General features: G+C 39.9%; 1 protein-coding gene across 1 annotated transcript in view; it reads right to left on the minus strand.

The window, feature by feature from the left end:
- Positions 1-16,765, minus strand: part of LOC126187646 (chromosome-associated kinesin KIF4A) — a 280,963-nt gene that overhangs the window by 21,037 nt on the left and 243,161 nt on the right. The window contains exons 15-16 of the mRNA XM_049928846.1: positions 9,420-9,556; positions 8,892-9,335 (exon numbers count right to left, since the gene is read on the minus strand). Coding sequence (XP_049784803.1) covers positions 8,892-9,335; positions 9,420-9,556 — 581 coding nt within the window. The remainder of the gene's footprint in view (positions 1-8,891; positions 9,336-9,419; positions 9,557-16,765) is intronic.

Genomic DNA, 16,765 nt, shown 5'->3' on the forward strand with positions numbered 1-16,765 from the left:
GCAACAGCATGAGCAGCACGACTACCCCATGAAATGGAATGCCGACCTTAGGGCGGAGGTTAAAACCAGACTGGGAAGAAATGTGGAAGCTCAAAGTGGTCATGAGGACACAGTTTTGTTTCCTGAAGGCAGATCACATGGGGAAGCTGCGATTCTGAAAGCAGCTGAAAATCGTCTTTATGGAACCGAAGGTTGTGAACGTTCCGTTGAAGGAGAGTCATGATAAAAAAATGAAGGGGTGTCACCTCGGCGGCTGCCGAGTGCCAGTCTGTGAAGACTTGCTGCTACAGGGCACAGAGGCAGGAGGATCCTGCTCCATGAGGTCCACAGAAACATCAGCATTCTTGTGCTGTTGGTCTGTGAATTCAAACACAGAAAAATGGTTGGCAGTGCGCACCAGCGACAAGGAGGCCGGTCGGGTGAAGATATCATGTCACGACACCGTAGAAGAGGATCTTCAAGTTCGTGAAGGAGATGGCCATTTGCCTTTGTTGGACTTCTTCAAGCCTTTCCGGTTAGCAGAGGCAGACTTTAAGTGTTGGTTGGCTGAAGGGACATAGAAAGTATTCACTGGAGTATTCCTCCTGTTCCTTCTGGCCTGCCGGTTGTGTAGTTGGTGACTCTGCTCCTTGAAGCGAGAGTTTGATGGCTTGTTGCACAGCTGGACAAGGGGACGGCGAAGCTACCTTGACACTGGGCTATTTCACAACCTCAGAGCTTAATTTGTGGTTGCATGTCTGCGTGGCCACTTCCTCCATGGAGAAAGATTTAGCACGAACAGCACTGTGTAAGTGCCAGATGGTAGAACTCAGGGTTTGCGACTAGCCAATAACTTGCGAGCAACTGGGGAAGGAACTTTTTCTTTTACCCGGATCTCCTGGACAGCCTGCTCATCAAGATACAAAATCTTGAGAGGTGGTGGCATGACCGCCATTGCAGTTGATACAGCGGGTAGAAGGAAGCAGACAAACGCCCTCACGTGCATCCCTACCACAGGTTGCACATTTGGCCACGTGTCGAGAAGACATTCAAGTGTGGTTGAAACGCTGCATCGGAGTCTGAACGTATGGTCGGACTGTGATAATTTCATAGCCTGCATTGATCTCTGACGGAAGTAACACTATCAAAGGTGAAGAGCGTGTGTGGGTGCTAAGGAGGAATCTACCTTTTTCATTACCCTATGGATGGCAAATGACACCCTGATCAGAGAGGTATCACTGGACTTCGGCCTCAGTTTGACTGTCGAGCAGGCTAGTGTAAATAACATTACAGGAAGAATTCAGAGTTCTATGGGAATTGCCATGAACAGGATAGCCATGGAGAAGTGAGGTGGCAAGTAGTTGTTGTGCTTGAGAATCTGAAGTAGTCTCCAAAAACGATAGTAACAAGAGTAGGATTTCACAGGACAGGCAATTGCATCAACACCTTTCTGAATAACAAACGGAATTACCGTTGCAAAGGACTGAATGTCTTCAGCACGTGAAACCATGAGGAACCATGGTGCACCTGGAGGGGTCTTGGAATCGTTAGTCTCACTCCGTTTAAGTTTCGTAAGTGTTTATTGTGAAGAAAATTGACTCACTGCGAGAAAATCCTCATTATTGCCAGTGTCTCAGATGGCACACTCCTTCCAACTGGGGGGCTCCCCTTCACAAAGGGGCGTACCCGCCTTAGGTGATGGTTCGCACCTCAGGCAACACCAACTGAACACCTGACAGGGGAACCAATCAGCAATTTGGGAAGGTAGCAACTCAAGCAATCACCCCTCCCTGGGCCTGGCCTGTAACAAGGGATATGTGCAAACTGTACCTATTGATCCGAGGCTGGGAATTACGCATTACCCAGTCACATGTTATGCATAAGACGCGTGGGCTGGCCTTCAGGAGTGCACAGGGAGGAAAAAGAAAGAGAGTAACCTCTAATGCTAAAGCAGATATGCAAAGAAAGGTAAAGGGAAGGAAAAGGGAAGGAAAAATAGTGGCGAGAGAGTTCTTACCCTATGTGATCAAAAGAATCCGGACACCTGGCTGAAAATGACTTACAAATTCATGTCGCCCTCCACCGGTAATGCTGGAATTCAATATGGTGTTGGCCCACCCTCAGCCTAAATGATAGCTTCCACTTTTGCAGGCATATCTTCAGTCAGGTTTCTTGGGGAACGGCAGCCCATTCTTCACGGAATGCTGCACTGTGGAGGTATTGATGTCGGTTGGTAAAGCCTGGCACGAAGTCAGTGTTTCAAAACATCCCAAAGGTGTTCTATAGGATTCAGGCCAGGATTCTGTGTAGGCCAGTCCATTACAGGGATGTTATTGCCATGTAACCACTCCACAACAGGCCATGCATTATCAACAGGTGCTTGATCATGTTGAAAGATGCAATTGCCAGTCCCTGAATTGCTCTTCAACAGTGGGAAGCAAGAAGATGCTTAAAACATCAATGTAGGCCTGTGCTGTGATAGTGCTACGCAAAACAAGGGGTGCAAGCCCCCTCCATGAAAAACATGACCACACCATAACACCACCGCCTCCGAATTTTACTGTTGGCATTACACACGTCGGCAGATGACGTTCACTGAGCATTCGCCATACCCACACCCTGCCACCAGATTGCAACATTGTGTACCGTGATTCGTCTTTCCACACATTGTTTTTCCACTGTTCAATCATCCAATGTTTACACTCCTTACACCAAGCGAGGTGGTGTTGGCATTTACCGGTGTGATGTGTGGCTTATGAACAGCCGCTCGACCATGAGATCCAAGTTCTCTCACCTCCCACCTAACTGTCATAAGACTTGCAGTGTATCTTGATGCCGTTTGGAATTCTTGTGTGATGGTCTGGATAGATGTCTGCCTATTACACTTTAGGACCCTCTTCAGCTGTCGGTGGTCTCAGTCAGTCAACAGATGAGGTCGGCCTGTACACTTTTGTGCTGTACGTGTCCCTTCACGTTTCCACTTCACTATCATACTGGAAACAGTGGACCTAGGGATGTTTAGGAGTGTGGAAATTGCGCTTACAGACGTATCACACAAGTGACACGCAATCATCTGACCACATTCGAAGTCCGTGAGATCCGCGGAGGCCCCCATGATGTTTAATGACTACTGAGGTCGCTGATATGGGGTACCTGGCAGGAGGTGGCAGCACAATGCACCTAATATGAAAAACTTATGTTATTTGGTGGGGGGGGTGCCTGGATACTTTTGATCACATAGTTTATGTCAGTGATGGGCAATGCAGAACATTCCCAATAATACCCAAGCCACATTCCCAAGGGAGGGAAAAATGACTAGCAAGAGGATAGACATGCAACACAGAAGGGAAAAGATGCTGCAAAGGCTTTGGCCCTGTGGTAGCCAAGCACTATTCCGCTGAAGCGTGGTGAGCCCCCTGGGATGGGCCTATCAGCTGACTTCAGTCTAAAAAAGGTGCAGCTCTAACACCAACTACTACAGGAATTTTTCCATGAGTGATCCCACCATCACCACCCACTATACTGTCACCTGTAAGCTTTGCCAGCCTCCCCTTTCCATACCTATTGAGTTTCAGGCCATGCCTAATGAAACCTGATCCACTGATAGACTTAACTGGCACCACTGCCATGTGAACCATGCCCTCTGCCACCAGTTACTTCTCCAGCCCCATGTTAACATACCCAACAGCAGCATTAAGATGAGGCCAATCATGACACTGAAACAGTTGCACAAAGTGCACATTAGTGCCGCCAGTTTGGTTAGCTATCTTTCCCGGGTCACCACCTACATCATATTCCCCGCCCTTATCAAGACTATTCCCCCCTCCACCGACAATCACTACCTGATCTGCTTTCGTAAAATTCCTACGTAACTCACCTATGCTGAGAGTCACCTGAGCCAACCCTGCACTAGGCTTCACAATGCTGGTGACCTGGACTCACTGCCCAACACTTCCTGAAACTGCTGCCCACAACTCTACCATGCAAACTACCTAGCAGTAGAACTTCCTCCTTTCTGTTAGAATTTGCAACTGACATAGGCTTCCTAACTGCTGAAGGCTTCTGCATGTTTTCTGCACCTACAAGAGATTCCTCTCCAATCAACTCTGATAGTTGGTCAAATCTATTGCATATACACCAAGTACAACTGTCTGAATATCTCCATCTCCTCCTCCTAGCTGCCTTCTTACCAACTGCCAGTTCCCATTCTCCAGCATCCTTCACCCTCCTCAACCTGTCTAGTTCCTCCTCTGCAGCAACATCCATTGCTACTGTGAGAAAGATGCAGACATAGGACCAGTCTATATCACACTGTATACCAAGCTGTAGCAGCACCAAGCAAAGCTGCAAATGTGCCAGATGTAAATTTTGTCCTTCTAGCTGTGAAATAAGACTCCAATTATGTGTTCAAATTGTGAGAGATATTTTTGCAAAGGTGATGTTGCACATTGTTGTTCAAACTGTAATAATGTGTTCTCAGTGTCCCGATTTCAAAACTAGCATGTTTATTATTATTTACTTGTATTTTGATGAATGATATGCACAATTTTTTTGCTAGATCTATAAAACAAACACACACACACACACACACACACACACACACACACACACACACACACACTGTTCATATTCTGAGCAGTGTTTTCTGTTCAAAACTAACCTATCTATCACCACTTCCTTGTATTTTGTCTATGTTTTGTGTACAAAAGAAAGTTTGCCCATAGTTACTTTTCCCCATGTTGATAAATTTTTTACTGTAAAAAGATATAAACATATTGACATTTATTTATATTTTGATATTATTTGTTGAAGAGAAATTTATTCATTATTTTTATTGTATTTTGAACCAAGCTTTAAAGAAAAGAATTCACTGGTATTTGCTTATCTTTTACAAAATATTATTTCTATTAAAAGAGAGATTTCTACTTTTCTTTTTCTGAATTTTGATCAATAGCAATATTACATTACATCATAATGCTTCAACTGGATCAAACAAGAATTAAATTGTATTTAATTACACGTAATAATATTTCCTCCCAGAGTTTTGACCATTGGCTCATTACAACCGAAAGTACCAAGAATATATATCATGTTCTATACGCTGATGATACCACTTTCATTACTAATTAACTGGGAACCTCCACTCGGATTCTATACACACCAATTTATCAAGAGTCATACCTGTCACAGAGTATATGTGAGAGAAAATATGTTGCTCAGCTCCTATGGTGCAATGTTTTTTCTTTTTCAACTGCAGTGGGGCAAAAAGAGTTATGTGGCAGAAAAAGCATATGTGATGTGTAGCGGGTGTTTCCGAAAACAATGTATATTGTAGAACAATGAAAATAATCAATTACTGATAAAATTATGTAATGGGATAGATAAAAAACACACACATAAAAGACTGTTGCTTTTGGAGCCAGTGTTTCCTCCTCCAGGCAGAAGGATTGAAAGGGGAAGGAAGAAGGGTGAAGAAAGAGAACTGTAGAGGTCTAGGAAAAGGAGTAGATTTTGGGATTGTCACCCAGAACTGTGGGTCAGGGGAGATTTATCGTAAGGCATGAGATGCTTTCCTTCTCATCCCATACCGAAGTATCCCCTGACCCACAGTTCTGGGTGACTTTCCCCATAATCTACCCCTTTTCCTGGACCTCTCCAGTCCTTTTCCTTCAGCCTCCTTGCTTCCCCTTCAACCATTCTGCCTGAAGAAGGAGCCACTGGCTCTGAAAGCTTGCCAATCACAACAGTCTTTCATGTGTGCGTTCTGCTGCCACTTAATGTATCTTGTTACTTTACAAGAAAGGTTACTTTAAAAGAAACTCTTGTCATAACAGTCCCATCATTATTTATATGTAGTTGCCTAGTCTACAGGAAAGAAAACCAAACATGCTACAAATTAAGGCAATCCATTTCATTGTCACAGTACACATCACAAAGGAAAGCTTCACCAACCTTTCACAAGACAAAGCAAGACTCACAATGTATTTGCACAACTTTGAGCAAAACTGTTCAACACACTGTCATACCTGCCAACTTACAAAAACAGAAGTCCAGAAAATCCCAAATGGCAAAAATTTAACTCATGCATGGGTTGCAAGGGGTTCAAACATAGCAAGAGATTACAGATAATGTTAACACATATAATATAGGCTAGATTTCAAGATCACTATTTTCGAACTCTGAATTAGATACTTACACAAGTTACTTGCTGATGAGAGTTCATTTTTTATCACTTAACATTGGGACAGTTTACACACTACACAAAAATGAGCCTTTCTTCTCTTGATCTTGCAAGCCACAATATGAAAGACACTGTGAAAACTACTAAACTGAACATTTATTTACACTTATTTACAAAATTTTCTCAAGTTCACACAACACTGGCTACATTCAACCACAGGTTGCAGGAGAGAAGAAGATGAGTAGCCTTCTTCAGAAATTCTGAATTCTTCAACAAGATGAAACACACACACACACACACACACACACACACACACACACACACACACACACACAAGAGAGAGAGAGAGAGAGAGAGAGAGAGAGAGAGAGAGAGAGAGAGAGAGAGAGAGAGCGCATTGCTGTGTGGTAAGGTCAAAACAGAAAGCATTATCCTGGATACCATTGTACTTAGGAACGCCATCAGCTCCACGAATGCTCATCAACTGAGCCCATTTGGTATCATCTGCCAGGTTTTTGCTCTCAACAGTAGCAGAGTCATCAACCTGCAAAATGAATCAATTTTCCTACCGCTATCCTTCATTTTCGTATTGGAGACGTGTTTAACGGATTTAATATGATTTATCAATTCAGTTCTTCCTCCACAAGCAATGTTTATATCATACAAACATATGGAACAGAATGCAAATGTTTCATCTTTCTGTGATCGTATAATACACGGAAATTCAGCAGAATATGCATCCCTGAAAGACTGATGATATCGTTTCTTAGTTGAACTCACCACAAAAACACAAAATTGCACAAACATTTGTCACACAATTGCACGTATACCAAACCATAAAGGAGACACTGTATAAAAGCAAGCATAAACAAACCTTTCCCACTAACATGCAGTCGAAGCACAAAGAGAATGCAGCAATAAACTGTGAGATGTGATTATCGATAGAACGTCTGACCAGTTTTCGCCGGCAGTGTTTCAAACACAGAGTTAATGACAAAATCGCAGCAATATTCTGGGAGAAGGGATAATAGATAATATAATATATGTTCATCTGCAACACTGCTCCAAAATCAGGAAATCTGGGAAAACCGGGAAACTTGGCAGGTATGCAGTGCACTAGAAGCACACACTATCTATTTAAAAATCTTCAGAAATGTTCTACAAAACCTGCTTAAAAAGAAGGCTTTCTATGGCATATAGGAATTTTTTTGATTGTGCAAAAGAAAATATATGTTAGCTCCGCTTGCGGCGTACTGCCTGTTAGGATATGTCATAGTTAGATAAACGGCAATGGTGGTGCATTGAGTATTCTCCTGTTCAAAATTTCGGAGGAATACGATGTTGCGAACCAGGTTTTGAATTAGAAGTTATGAAATATTGGCCTGTTCTACCCTCGCAGGATGGAGGTGGGGTCCCACGTGCCACTGGATAGTCAAGGGTCTTTGAGTAGCATATTGTAAATTACGATTGTATATCCATTTCTATCCCGGAGAAATGGAATGTTGTGAATGGGGTTTCCAATAGAAGTTATGAAGTACTGGCCTGTCCTACTCTTGTAGCAGAGAAGTGGGGCCCCAAGTGCCATTGGATATTCAAGGGTCATTGGTAGCATATTGTAAATTATGATTGTGTACCCACTTTTATTCCTCCGATTACAGCACCACCTGTGGAAAAAAAAAAAAAAAAAAAAAAAAAAAAAAAAAAAAAAAAAAAAAAAAAAAAAAAAATATGCTTCAGACAAAAAGTATACAGATTTTGCCATAGAATCATGATCTACAATAAAAAATGGGGGTTCCCATTGAAGGTTTCAAAGTTTCAACCTGCAACCCATGGCATGGGATGGGGTGGGGTGGGGTGGCGGTTGAAGATGGTATCGTTGGATGTTCCCTTCCGAGGGAAACAAATTGGAATTATAACTTTATTTGATGCAATGTGTAGTTTGAGATATTTCAATGTCTTCAGTTAAAATGAACACCCTGTATAATGGTTTCAGCATATTTCATCAAACTGCTGCACATATCACCTTCCTGCCATCAAACAGTGAATAACATGCAGCAGTTTGATGTTATTTACACAGAAGATGCCAAATATGTTATATAGTCAGCCAATGGAGATGGGCCACATGATAACACATATACACGTCAGATAGTTTTAAATCTTGACGTGTGCTAAATCATAATTTTTTGCTGCATTCCTATTTAAAATGGCTAAAGGCTGAAATTGCAAACTATACATTTTATAAACAAACATGGCATTTTAAGGAGTAGAAGCAGCTACTTACCACTGGGAACAGCTGGACAAAAACAGTCAAAAATTTAAACCACACCTAAATTGCAATGTCTGGAAATTTTATAAATTCATTTACTGAGCGAAATGAAATAACAGACTATGAAAAGTTAGGACATGATTTACAGTTGCTAAAGAAAAGTTATTTTTAAACAGGGATTAATTATATGATGTGTACTGTCGTTATCAATTTGTTCACTATCTTATTCATATCTTGTCCCTACATGGTTTGAATTAAGAAACTTCCAGGTCACAATCACAAACGACTGGACATGGGTGAAAGATTAGCTAAAACTCCCAACTTACGAGTAGTAAAATTTAATATCAACAGGAAATGCTCTGAAAAGCTACTAAACAGAAAAAAAATTTTTTCGATGGCAATTCAACACAATTATTTCTTAAAATTTAAGAAAATTCAGTCATATGTATAAAGAAAAAAAAAAACCTTTATTCTCTGAATCCTCTTGAACAATGGTGTCTTCTTCCAATCTGGATCATTTGGGTCATCTACTGTGGCATCATCTTCAGGATCCGATTCAAAATCCTCTACCAAATCAAATGTTGCATCAGCTTGTCCAAAAGTTTTCCTTTTCCTAGTTTTAGCTTCTAATTTACTTTTTAAATCAGCTATTTCTTCTTCTTTTCTCTCCAGCTGTTGTCGCAAAGCTTCAATTTTTTTTATTTCCTGTTCTTGAATTTCAAGCCTTAGCATCAAATCTGATTCAATATTACCATCTGTCCCAACTCCTTTCAGTTGACCTAACAGCAAAAACACTTTGTCTGCATGCTCTTTCTCTAATTTCAGTAATTCATTCTTATGTTCTTGTTCCACTGTTCTTAGCTTGTTCTCATGGTTTTGTAACTGTTCAGCAAGTTTAACCTTTGCAGCCTGGAAAACAAAATATTTACATTAAAAAGTAAAACTTTTTTCAAAGCTCATATTTTTCTTCAGAATATAAAGAGGTAAATATACCATTAATTCCTCAAGACGGCTTTCTTTATTTGTTGAATCTTTTTTCATGTCAGCAGCAAGGTCGAAGAGATACTTCAGAGCATATTTCGCCTCTCCCATTGTCTGCAGAGTATCCCATCGTGTTTTTGCTTTATTCTCTGAAATTAGAATTAGGTGTAATTAGGACACACAATGGATCTTTTAGACAAACACGTAGCAGAACAATTCAATGCAATAGATTTTTTAAAACTTCTCTGCTGAAACACTTTGAGACTACCAAAACCTGTATACAATCTTGAATATTTATGTTGTGCACTAATTCTTAATGGAGAGATGGACAATATATATAAAGAGCACAGCATATATGAATTACCACGAAGTGACATAATAGAAACTCAGTCAGTCAGAGATGATGCACAAGAGAGATAAAATACACAATGTGATTTATAAGGTTTATTGGAAAATTAATAACACTAAGCCCATAAAGACTACTTTAGTGATCAGAAGGTACAAGACATCAAAATTATTCAAACTAGAACTCTCATGAAACGATGTATTTCACACTGTCAATGGTCTTGAAATGATGTGCTTTCAAGAGTGTCTTTAGCTGAAGAAACAAAAAAGTCTCCAGAGTGAAGTCACACCTGGAAGGGGGAGAGAGGCGGAGGGGTCAACATTCATGCGGTTTTTAACCAGATAATGTATCATCAAGATAGTGTGGCTGGGCACATTGTCTTGCTGAAGCTTCCAGGAACCACTGATGCGTCGTCTGAAGTCAGAAATTCTTCTGAACACTTGCACATAAAATGCGGCATTGACAGTTTGTCTGGCAGATACAGACTCATGGCGGATGAAACCACTAGCATAAAAGAAGACAATGAACACTGCCTTCACTTCGGATCTGCTTATGCTTGCCTGCTTGGGGCATGGTGACTGCGAGGTGTGCCACTCTGAATTAGGCCTCTCTCTGTTTAAGAGTCATATTCAAAAACCATCCACCTCATTTCACATTATAACATGGTTCAAAACAGCACCATCATTTTTACAAACTGCGTAAGTTATTCACAAATGAAGTCCAGGCTGTACCTGTGGCCTTCCGTCAAAATTTTTGGGAACAGTTATGTGCATATCTTCTTAATCTGCAGTTGTTCAATAGCATTGAAATTTTTTTTTTTGACATACCCAAAGCATTCAGACGAACATTCAAATGTTCACACACACCAGTCACACTGTTTTCACCTTCTGACACTGAAGGGTGTCGAGTTTTTTTGTTGTAGTCATCCTCGCCTTCCAAAAGTGCCTTGCGGTATCAGACCACCTGTCGTTTTGTTAAGCATTCCTTCCCCAATGTTTTGATTGCATATTGTTTTTCAAGTTAACATTGCAGAGGATCAGCAGAGGTTCACATAGGGTCATGTCCTGAGTCCCCTGGAGCTTTGAGGAAACTGGTATTGGTTGCATAGGCAAGCTAAGAACCCCCACCAACTAGCCAGGAGGGTAGCTTGTGCTTCGATCAGTAGGAATACCAGAATAGAACTGGTGACATTTCTTTCTGTACATGTCTTGTATGTCATGATACAAGGAATTATAATCATGAACAAATGATACTGTAGGTTAGAATTTAGCAACCCTTTGATCTTTTGTGTCAACAATTGCTGAGCAACAGCACAGCTGAGCATGAATAGGTAGGATTTAAGAACAAAGTAATTGGCTATGGTTTTAACACAAGTTGATCAATATACAGAAAATAAATATCTGTTTTGTAGGACATAACTTGAAATATTTTAATCCGATAGGATGGCAGATGACTGAAATGGAAGAACATGACATGTCCGTATGTTTTGGTCATTGGAACAAACAGATTTACTTTCTGCAAAAAAGCCTTTTCCCCAACACAATACACATTGCACAATATTTATTTACCTACAACATCTCAATGGGTGTTAATTCCAATCCTGAAATGGAAACTGAGAAGTGATTTGGTTTTCTATTGTATTTTGTTGGTCCTGTTCATACCCTGTATTTCAAGAATTATGATTGGCCCCATCTTAATGCAGCTGGTAGATACGTTAACATGGGGCTGGAGAAGGCACTGATGGCAGAGCGCGTTGGTCACATTACAGTGGTGTCAATTGAGTCCATCAGTACATCGGGTTTCACTAGGCATTGCCTGCACCTCGGTAGGTATGGGAAGGGGAGGCTGCATAGCTCATAGGTGACAGTGTAGTGGGTGGTGGTAGGATCACTCATGGAAAAATTCCTGTAGTAGTTGGTGTTAGGTTGTACCTTTTTTAGACTGAAGTCAGCTGATAGGTCCTAAATCAAAACAATCAGCTGATAGGTATACCTACTTAAAGGAGGTTCTAACTAAGGAATCACCTTCAGAGGTGGTCAGGTATCCAATAAGAGAAGGAATTAACATATCTCATCAAAATATAAGAGTTATTAGAGATAAAGTTAGTGAATTGCTTATAGAGGTTGACTATGGAAATACTAGTACATAGGAGCACCACTTAAATAATTTGACAATTCAGAGGCTTCCTTTACCAGGGTACAGATTAGCTGTCTGTTTTTCAAGGAGTTCCTCGTGGAGTGGGGGAGTAGCCATGTAGGTAAAAAAACAGTATTCCAATATTATGAGAAGGAAAGATGCTACTCGCCATATAGTGGAGATGCTGAGTTGCACATAGGCACAACAAAAAGACTCGCACAATTACAGCTTTTGGCCATTAAGACCTTCATCAACAATAGACATGCACACACACAACTGCAGTCTCAGGTCTGACAGTGGGTGTGTGTGTGTACGTGTGTCTATTGTTGAAGAAGGCCTTACTGGAGGAAAGCTTTAATTGTGAGTCTGAATCTCCACTATATGGCGAGTAGCAACTTTCCTTCTCATAATATTGTTACATTCCATCCTGAATTTTCCATTGTTTGAAAAACTGTATTCCATTTTAGTCTGTAGACTATCATGGCACTGCACTGAACAGATATTTGAATGTCGTGCAGGGGCAGTTGAATTTAGTGAAACTAAACTTGTAATTGTCGTCGTTTATAGGGCCCCTAACTCTGACTTCAGAGCATTTCTGGACAAGCTAGATGATGATGATGTCCCATACTTCATGACAGAGCACAGGGGAATGATGTGGGAGACCCACACTGCTGTACTTGGTAAGGTCCTAGTAAAGGTGGTTTTCCATTGCCTTCCTCCGGCAGTAATGGGGATGAATGATAATGATGAAGACGACAACAACAACATCCAGTCACCTCTAGGCAGAGAAAATCCCTGACCCCGCCGGGAATCGAACCTGGGACCCTGTGCTCGAGAGGAGAGAACGCTACTGCGAGAGCACAAGCAGTGGACACTCAAGCTAGAGAGGGTTCTTTATTCACTTTATAGGAAGCACCAGATATTAGTTGTAAGCGGTGACTTCAATATCGCTTTTGTATATGATTGTGCAAGAAAAAGGATGTTGATAGATCTAAATTGATATGATCTGATTCAGACTGTGTGTGTGTTTTTTTTCCCCCAACTCGGGTGCAGGAGAACAGTAGCACAGCCCAGGCAATATTTTTATTCATTCTTCATTACTAGATGGTTATTCCGTTAGTAAATGGGTAAATCGCCTTTTAGACCATGGATTTTGTACAAGTGTCACATATAATTAGAAACTATGTAGGAAAGTTAATCCAATGGCAATAGAGAGTTTTTTAAACCTCGTCAAGGAACATGAGCGGCAAGATGTTTATAGTGCTGATAACATAGATAACAAATGCAATGCTTTCCTTAACACATTTCTCATGCTGACACAGTTGCTTTCCATTAGAATGATCTAAATGGGATGCTAGCAGTAAAAGGCAGCCTGGGTGGCTGACTAGTGGGATAAGGATATCATGTAAAACAAAAAGGGAATTATAACAGAATGTTAGAAGTAGTCACAACAAGCTGCAGTAGTCCATTACAAACAGTCCTGTAAGGTGCTTAAAATGTTATTAGGAAGGCAAAGGGTATGTGGTATGCAAATAGAATAGCTGATTCACATGATAGAATTAAAACCATATGGTCAGTTGTAAAGGAAGTGCCTTGTCAACAACACAAGGTCGACGATATGAAGTCAGTTCATAGTAAAAATATTTCTGTTACTAATAAATCAAGATATATGTACATTATTTAACAATCTTTTCTGAGCATTGCTGGTGAATTAAATAAAATATTAGTTTCTATAGGGAATCATACAACTCTCTTGGAAAATGCCTTTCCGACACTGATGTCAAATACTCCTATGTGATACTGACAAGGGGGAGACTGAGTCAATAATTAAATCACTGAAGACTAAGTACTCTCATGGATATTATGGAGTGCCGAGCAGAATATTAAAGTACTGTGCTGACATGTTATCCGTGTATTTAACCATATTCGTAATTTTTCCTTTAGGAATGATCAGTTTCCTGAACAATTAAAGTACTCAGTAGTAAAGACGCTTTATAAAAAGGGAGCAAGGGAAAACTTAGACAATTTCAGACCTATTTCTGTACCATCAGAGTTCCCTAAAGTTATTGAAAAGGCTGTGTATGTATGGATAATTGATCAATTTATATCACATAATTTGCCATCAAATGTACGGTTCAGCTTTAGAAGTCGTTCAACAACGGAAAATGTTACATTCTCTTTTCTCTGTGAAATATTTCGAATACTATGCATATATTTTGATTTAACTAAGGCTTTTGATTGTGTTTACCACAAAATATTGCTCCAGAAGTTGGACCATTACGGAATACGGGGAGTAGCTCACAATTGATTCACTTCTTACATTAACAACAGACAGCAAAAGGTCATTATTCACAGTGTTAAGAATGGCTGTGATGTGGGGTCTGAGTGGGGAACGGTCAAATGGGGGGTGTCCCAGGGATCAGTGTTGGGGCCATTCCTGTTCATTATTTATATAAATGATAAGCCCTCTAGTATTACGGGTAACTCTAAAATATTTCTGTTTGCTAATGACACTAGCTTGGTAGAAAGGATGTTGTGTGCAACATAGCCTGTGTTTCAAATAGTGCAGTTCATGACATAAGTTCATGGCTCGTAGAAAATAAACTAACGCTAAATCACAGTAAGACACAGTTTTCACAGTTTGTAGCACACAATTCAACAAAACCTGACATTTTAATTTCACAGAATGGGCATACGATTAGTGATACTGAACAGTTCAAATTTCTATGTGTTCAGATAGATAGTAAACTGTCACAGAAAGCCCACGTTCAGGATCTTGTTCAAAGATTTAATGCCACCATTTTTATTATTTGAAAGGTATCTGAAGCAATTGATCATTCAACATGAAAATCAATCTACTTTGCCTATTTTCATTCGCTTATGTCATATGGTATTATATTTTGGGGTAACTCTTCCCATTCTGAAACGATATTTTTGGCTCAGAAACAGGCAGTTTGGGCAATAAGTGGTGCAAGTTCACAAACCTCTTGTCGACCGATGTCCAGTAGTCTGGGTATTTTGACATTGGCCTCTCAGTATATATATTCTTTACCATAATTTCTTGCCAACAATATCAGCTTATTCCCAAGGATAACCAGATTTCACTCAGTTAATACTCAGCAATAATCCAACCTGTATTTGCATCCGCCTTCCTTAACTCCTGTGCAGAAAAGTGTGCAGTGTACTGTGGCGTCCATTTTCAATAAGCTTCTGCAGGAATTCAAAAATCTTAGCAGTAATCCACCCACTTTCAAATCTAAACTGAAGAGTTTCCTCATGGGCCACTTTTTCCATTCTGTTGAGGAGTTCCTTGTAAAATTAAGCTGATTCTGATGTTATATTGTTGATTGCATTTAAATAAACTTATGGCTTGACTTTTTGGGTTGATAAACATTTTATTTTTATCTGTTATTACTTTTATGTTGTAATTTTCATGTAATGACATGTTGTATGGCCTCTGAGATTTGCTCCTCAATTTGGTCCTACAGAACATAAAATAAATAAAAGCTAGTACCTTAGTATTATTGGAATAATAGCCTTGTGTCGACTATGTATCATATAGTGAAAGGAAATCAGCAATGTAGTAAATGATGGATTGCTACTTAGTGTAAAGGTGACACACATAATGCAGACAGGCACGAGTACAAGACATTTACACACAAGCTTTAGCTACAGCCTTCATCAGAAAAAGAGAAATACACACCAGTCATTCACATAAGCAAGCACAGCTCCCGCACACATGACCGCCAATTCTGACAGCTCGGGCCAGAATGCAACTGGTCCCAGCTTATGTGAATGAATGGTGTGTATTTCTCTTTTTCTGATGAAGGCTGTGGCCAAAAGCATATGAGTATGTGTCTTTTACTCATGCCTGTCTGCATATTAATGTGTCATCTTTATGGTAAGTAGCAATCTATCTTTTCCTACCTTGTTGATATTCCTACCTGGAGTTTCCAATGTTTGATTTCATATCATGAATGGCTATTTTCTTGTGGAATACTCTATGGGACAATTTACTACAGCAAAAAAGTGCCATGCCACCATTGTGAATAATTTTTTTGTAATTGTGACAGGTCATGTTCTTTGACGTTAATAATTCCTTAACCTTATACACCAACAATGAATAATTTTACACAAACATTTTTTCATCATCATCAATACAATAGAAAACTAACTTCAAACGAGCTAATCTTCACTAACTGATGTTTCACATCTCAGCTGGTTATATGACTAATACCTCTAACATGTCAGTAGCAGACGTCACAAATATGGCTGTGTGTTATCTTGTCATTTGTTACTATAAGGAGTAGTTTTAAAAATGTGATTATTTTGGGCTTTGTGTGCTATCTTCACAAAGGATTAGTTTGTACTTTTAACCATCATCTTATCTCTAAGTGTGTGTGAAACGTAAAATAAAGAAAATAAAAAACATTGCTTGTTGTAGGATATTAGAATGCAAATGATTGTAAGCTCTCACAGCTGGTCATGAGATTACAGTGTATGCATAAATATTAACTTCTTGCGAGGTTACATTTTCAGTCATGTATGATCTTGTTGGAGTAAAAGTTACCTATTTTGTCATTCTACTCCACAGTTAACAAGGCTTTTATGTTCATTTGGAAATAAACGCATTTCTTTCGAGGTAACAGAGTGGTGCAGTAAGTTACTAATAGCTCAACGACGAGTCTCTATTTCCTTGCCTTTTGAGTTGGTACTGACAACTTAACCTTAGCTTTTGTGTATGTGGAGGGCTGCTCCCCCTGTATTCAACAGAAAATATCATGTTCCAACAAAAATCAATTCTGTTTTGAGAAAAACAGCAAGAGTTAATTGTCAGATAACAAAGAAAATAACAAGTAAATCAAAAGAACAAACT

This window comes from Schistocerca cancellata, chromosome 5 (genome assembly GCF_023864275.1).
Source record: "Schistocerca cancellata isolate TAMUIC-IGC-003103 chromosome 5, iqSchCanc2.1, whole genome shotgun sequence".
NCBI lineage: Eukaryota > Metazoa > Arthropoda > Insecta > Orthoptera > Acrididae > Schistocerca > Schistocerca cancellata.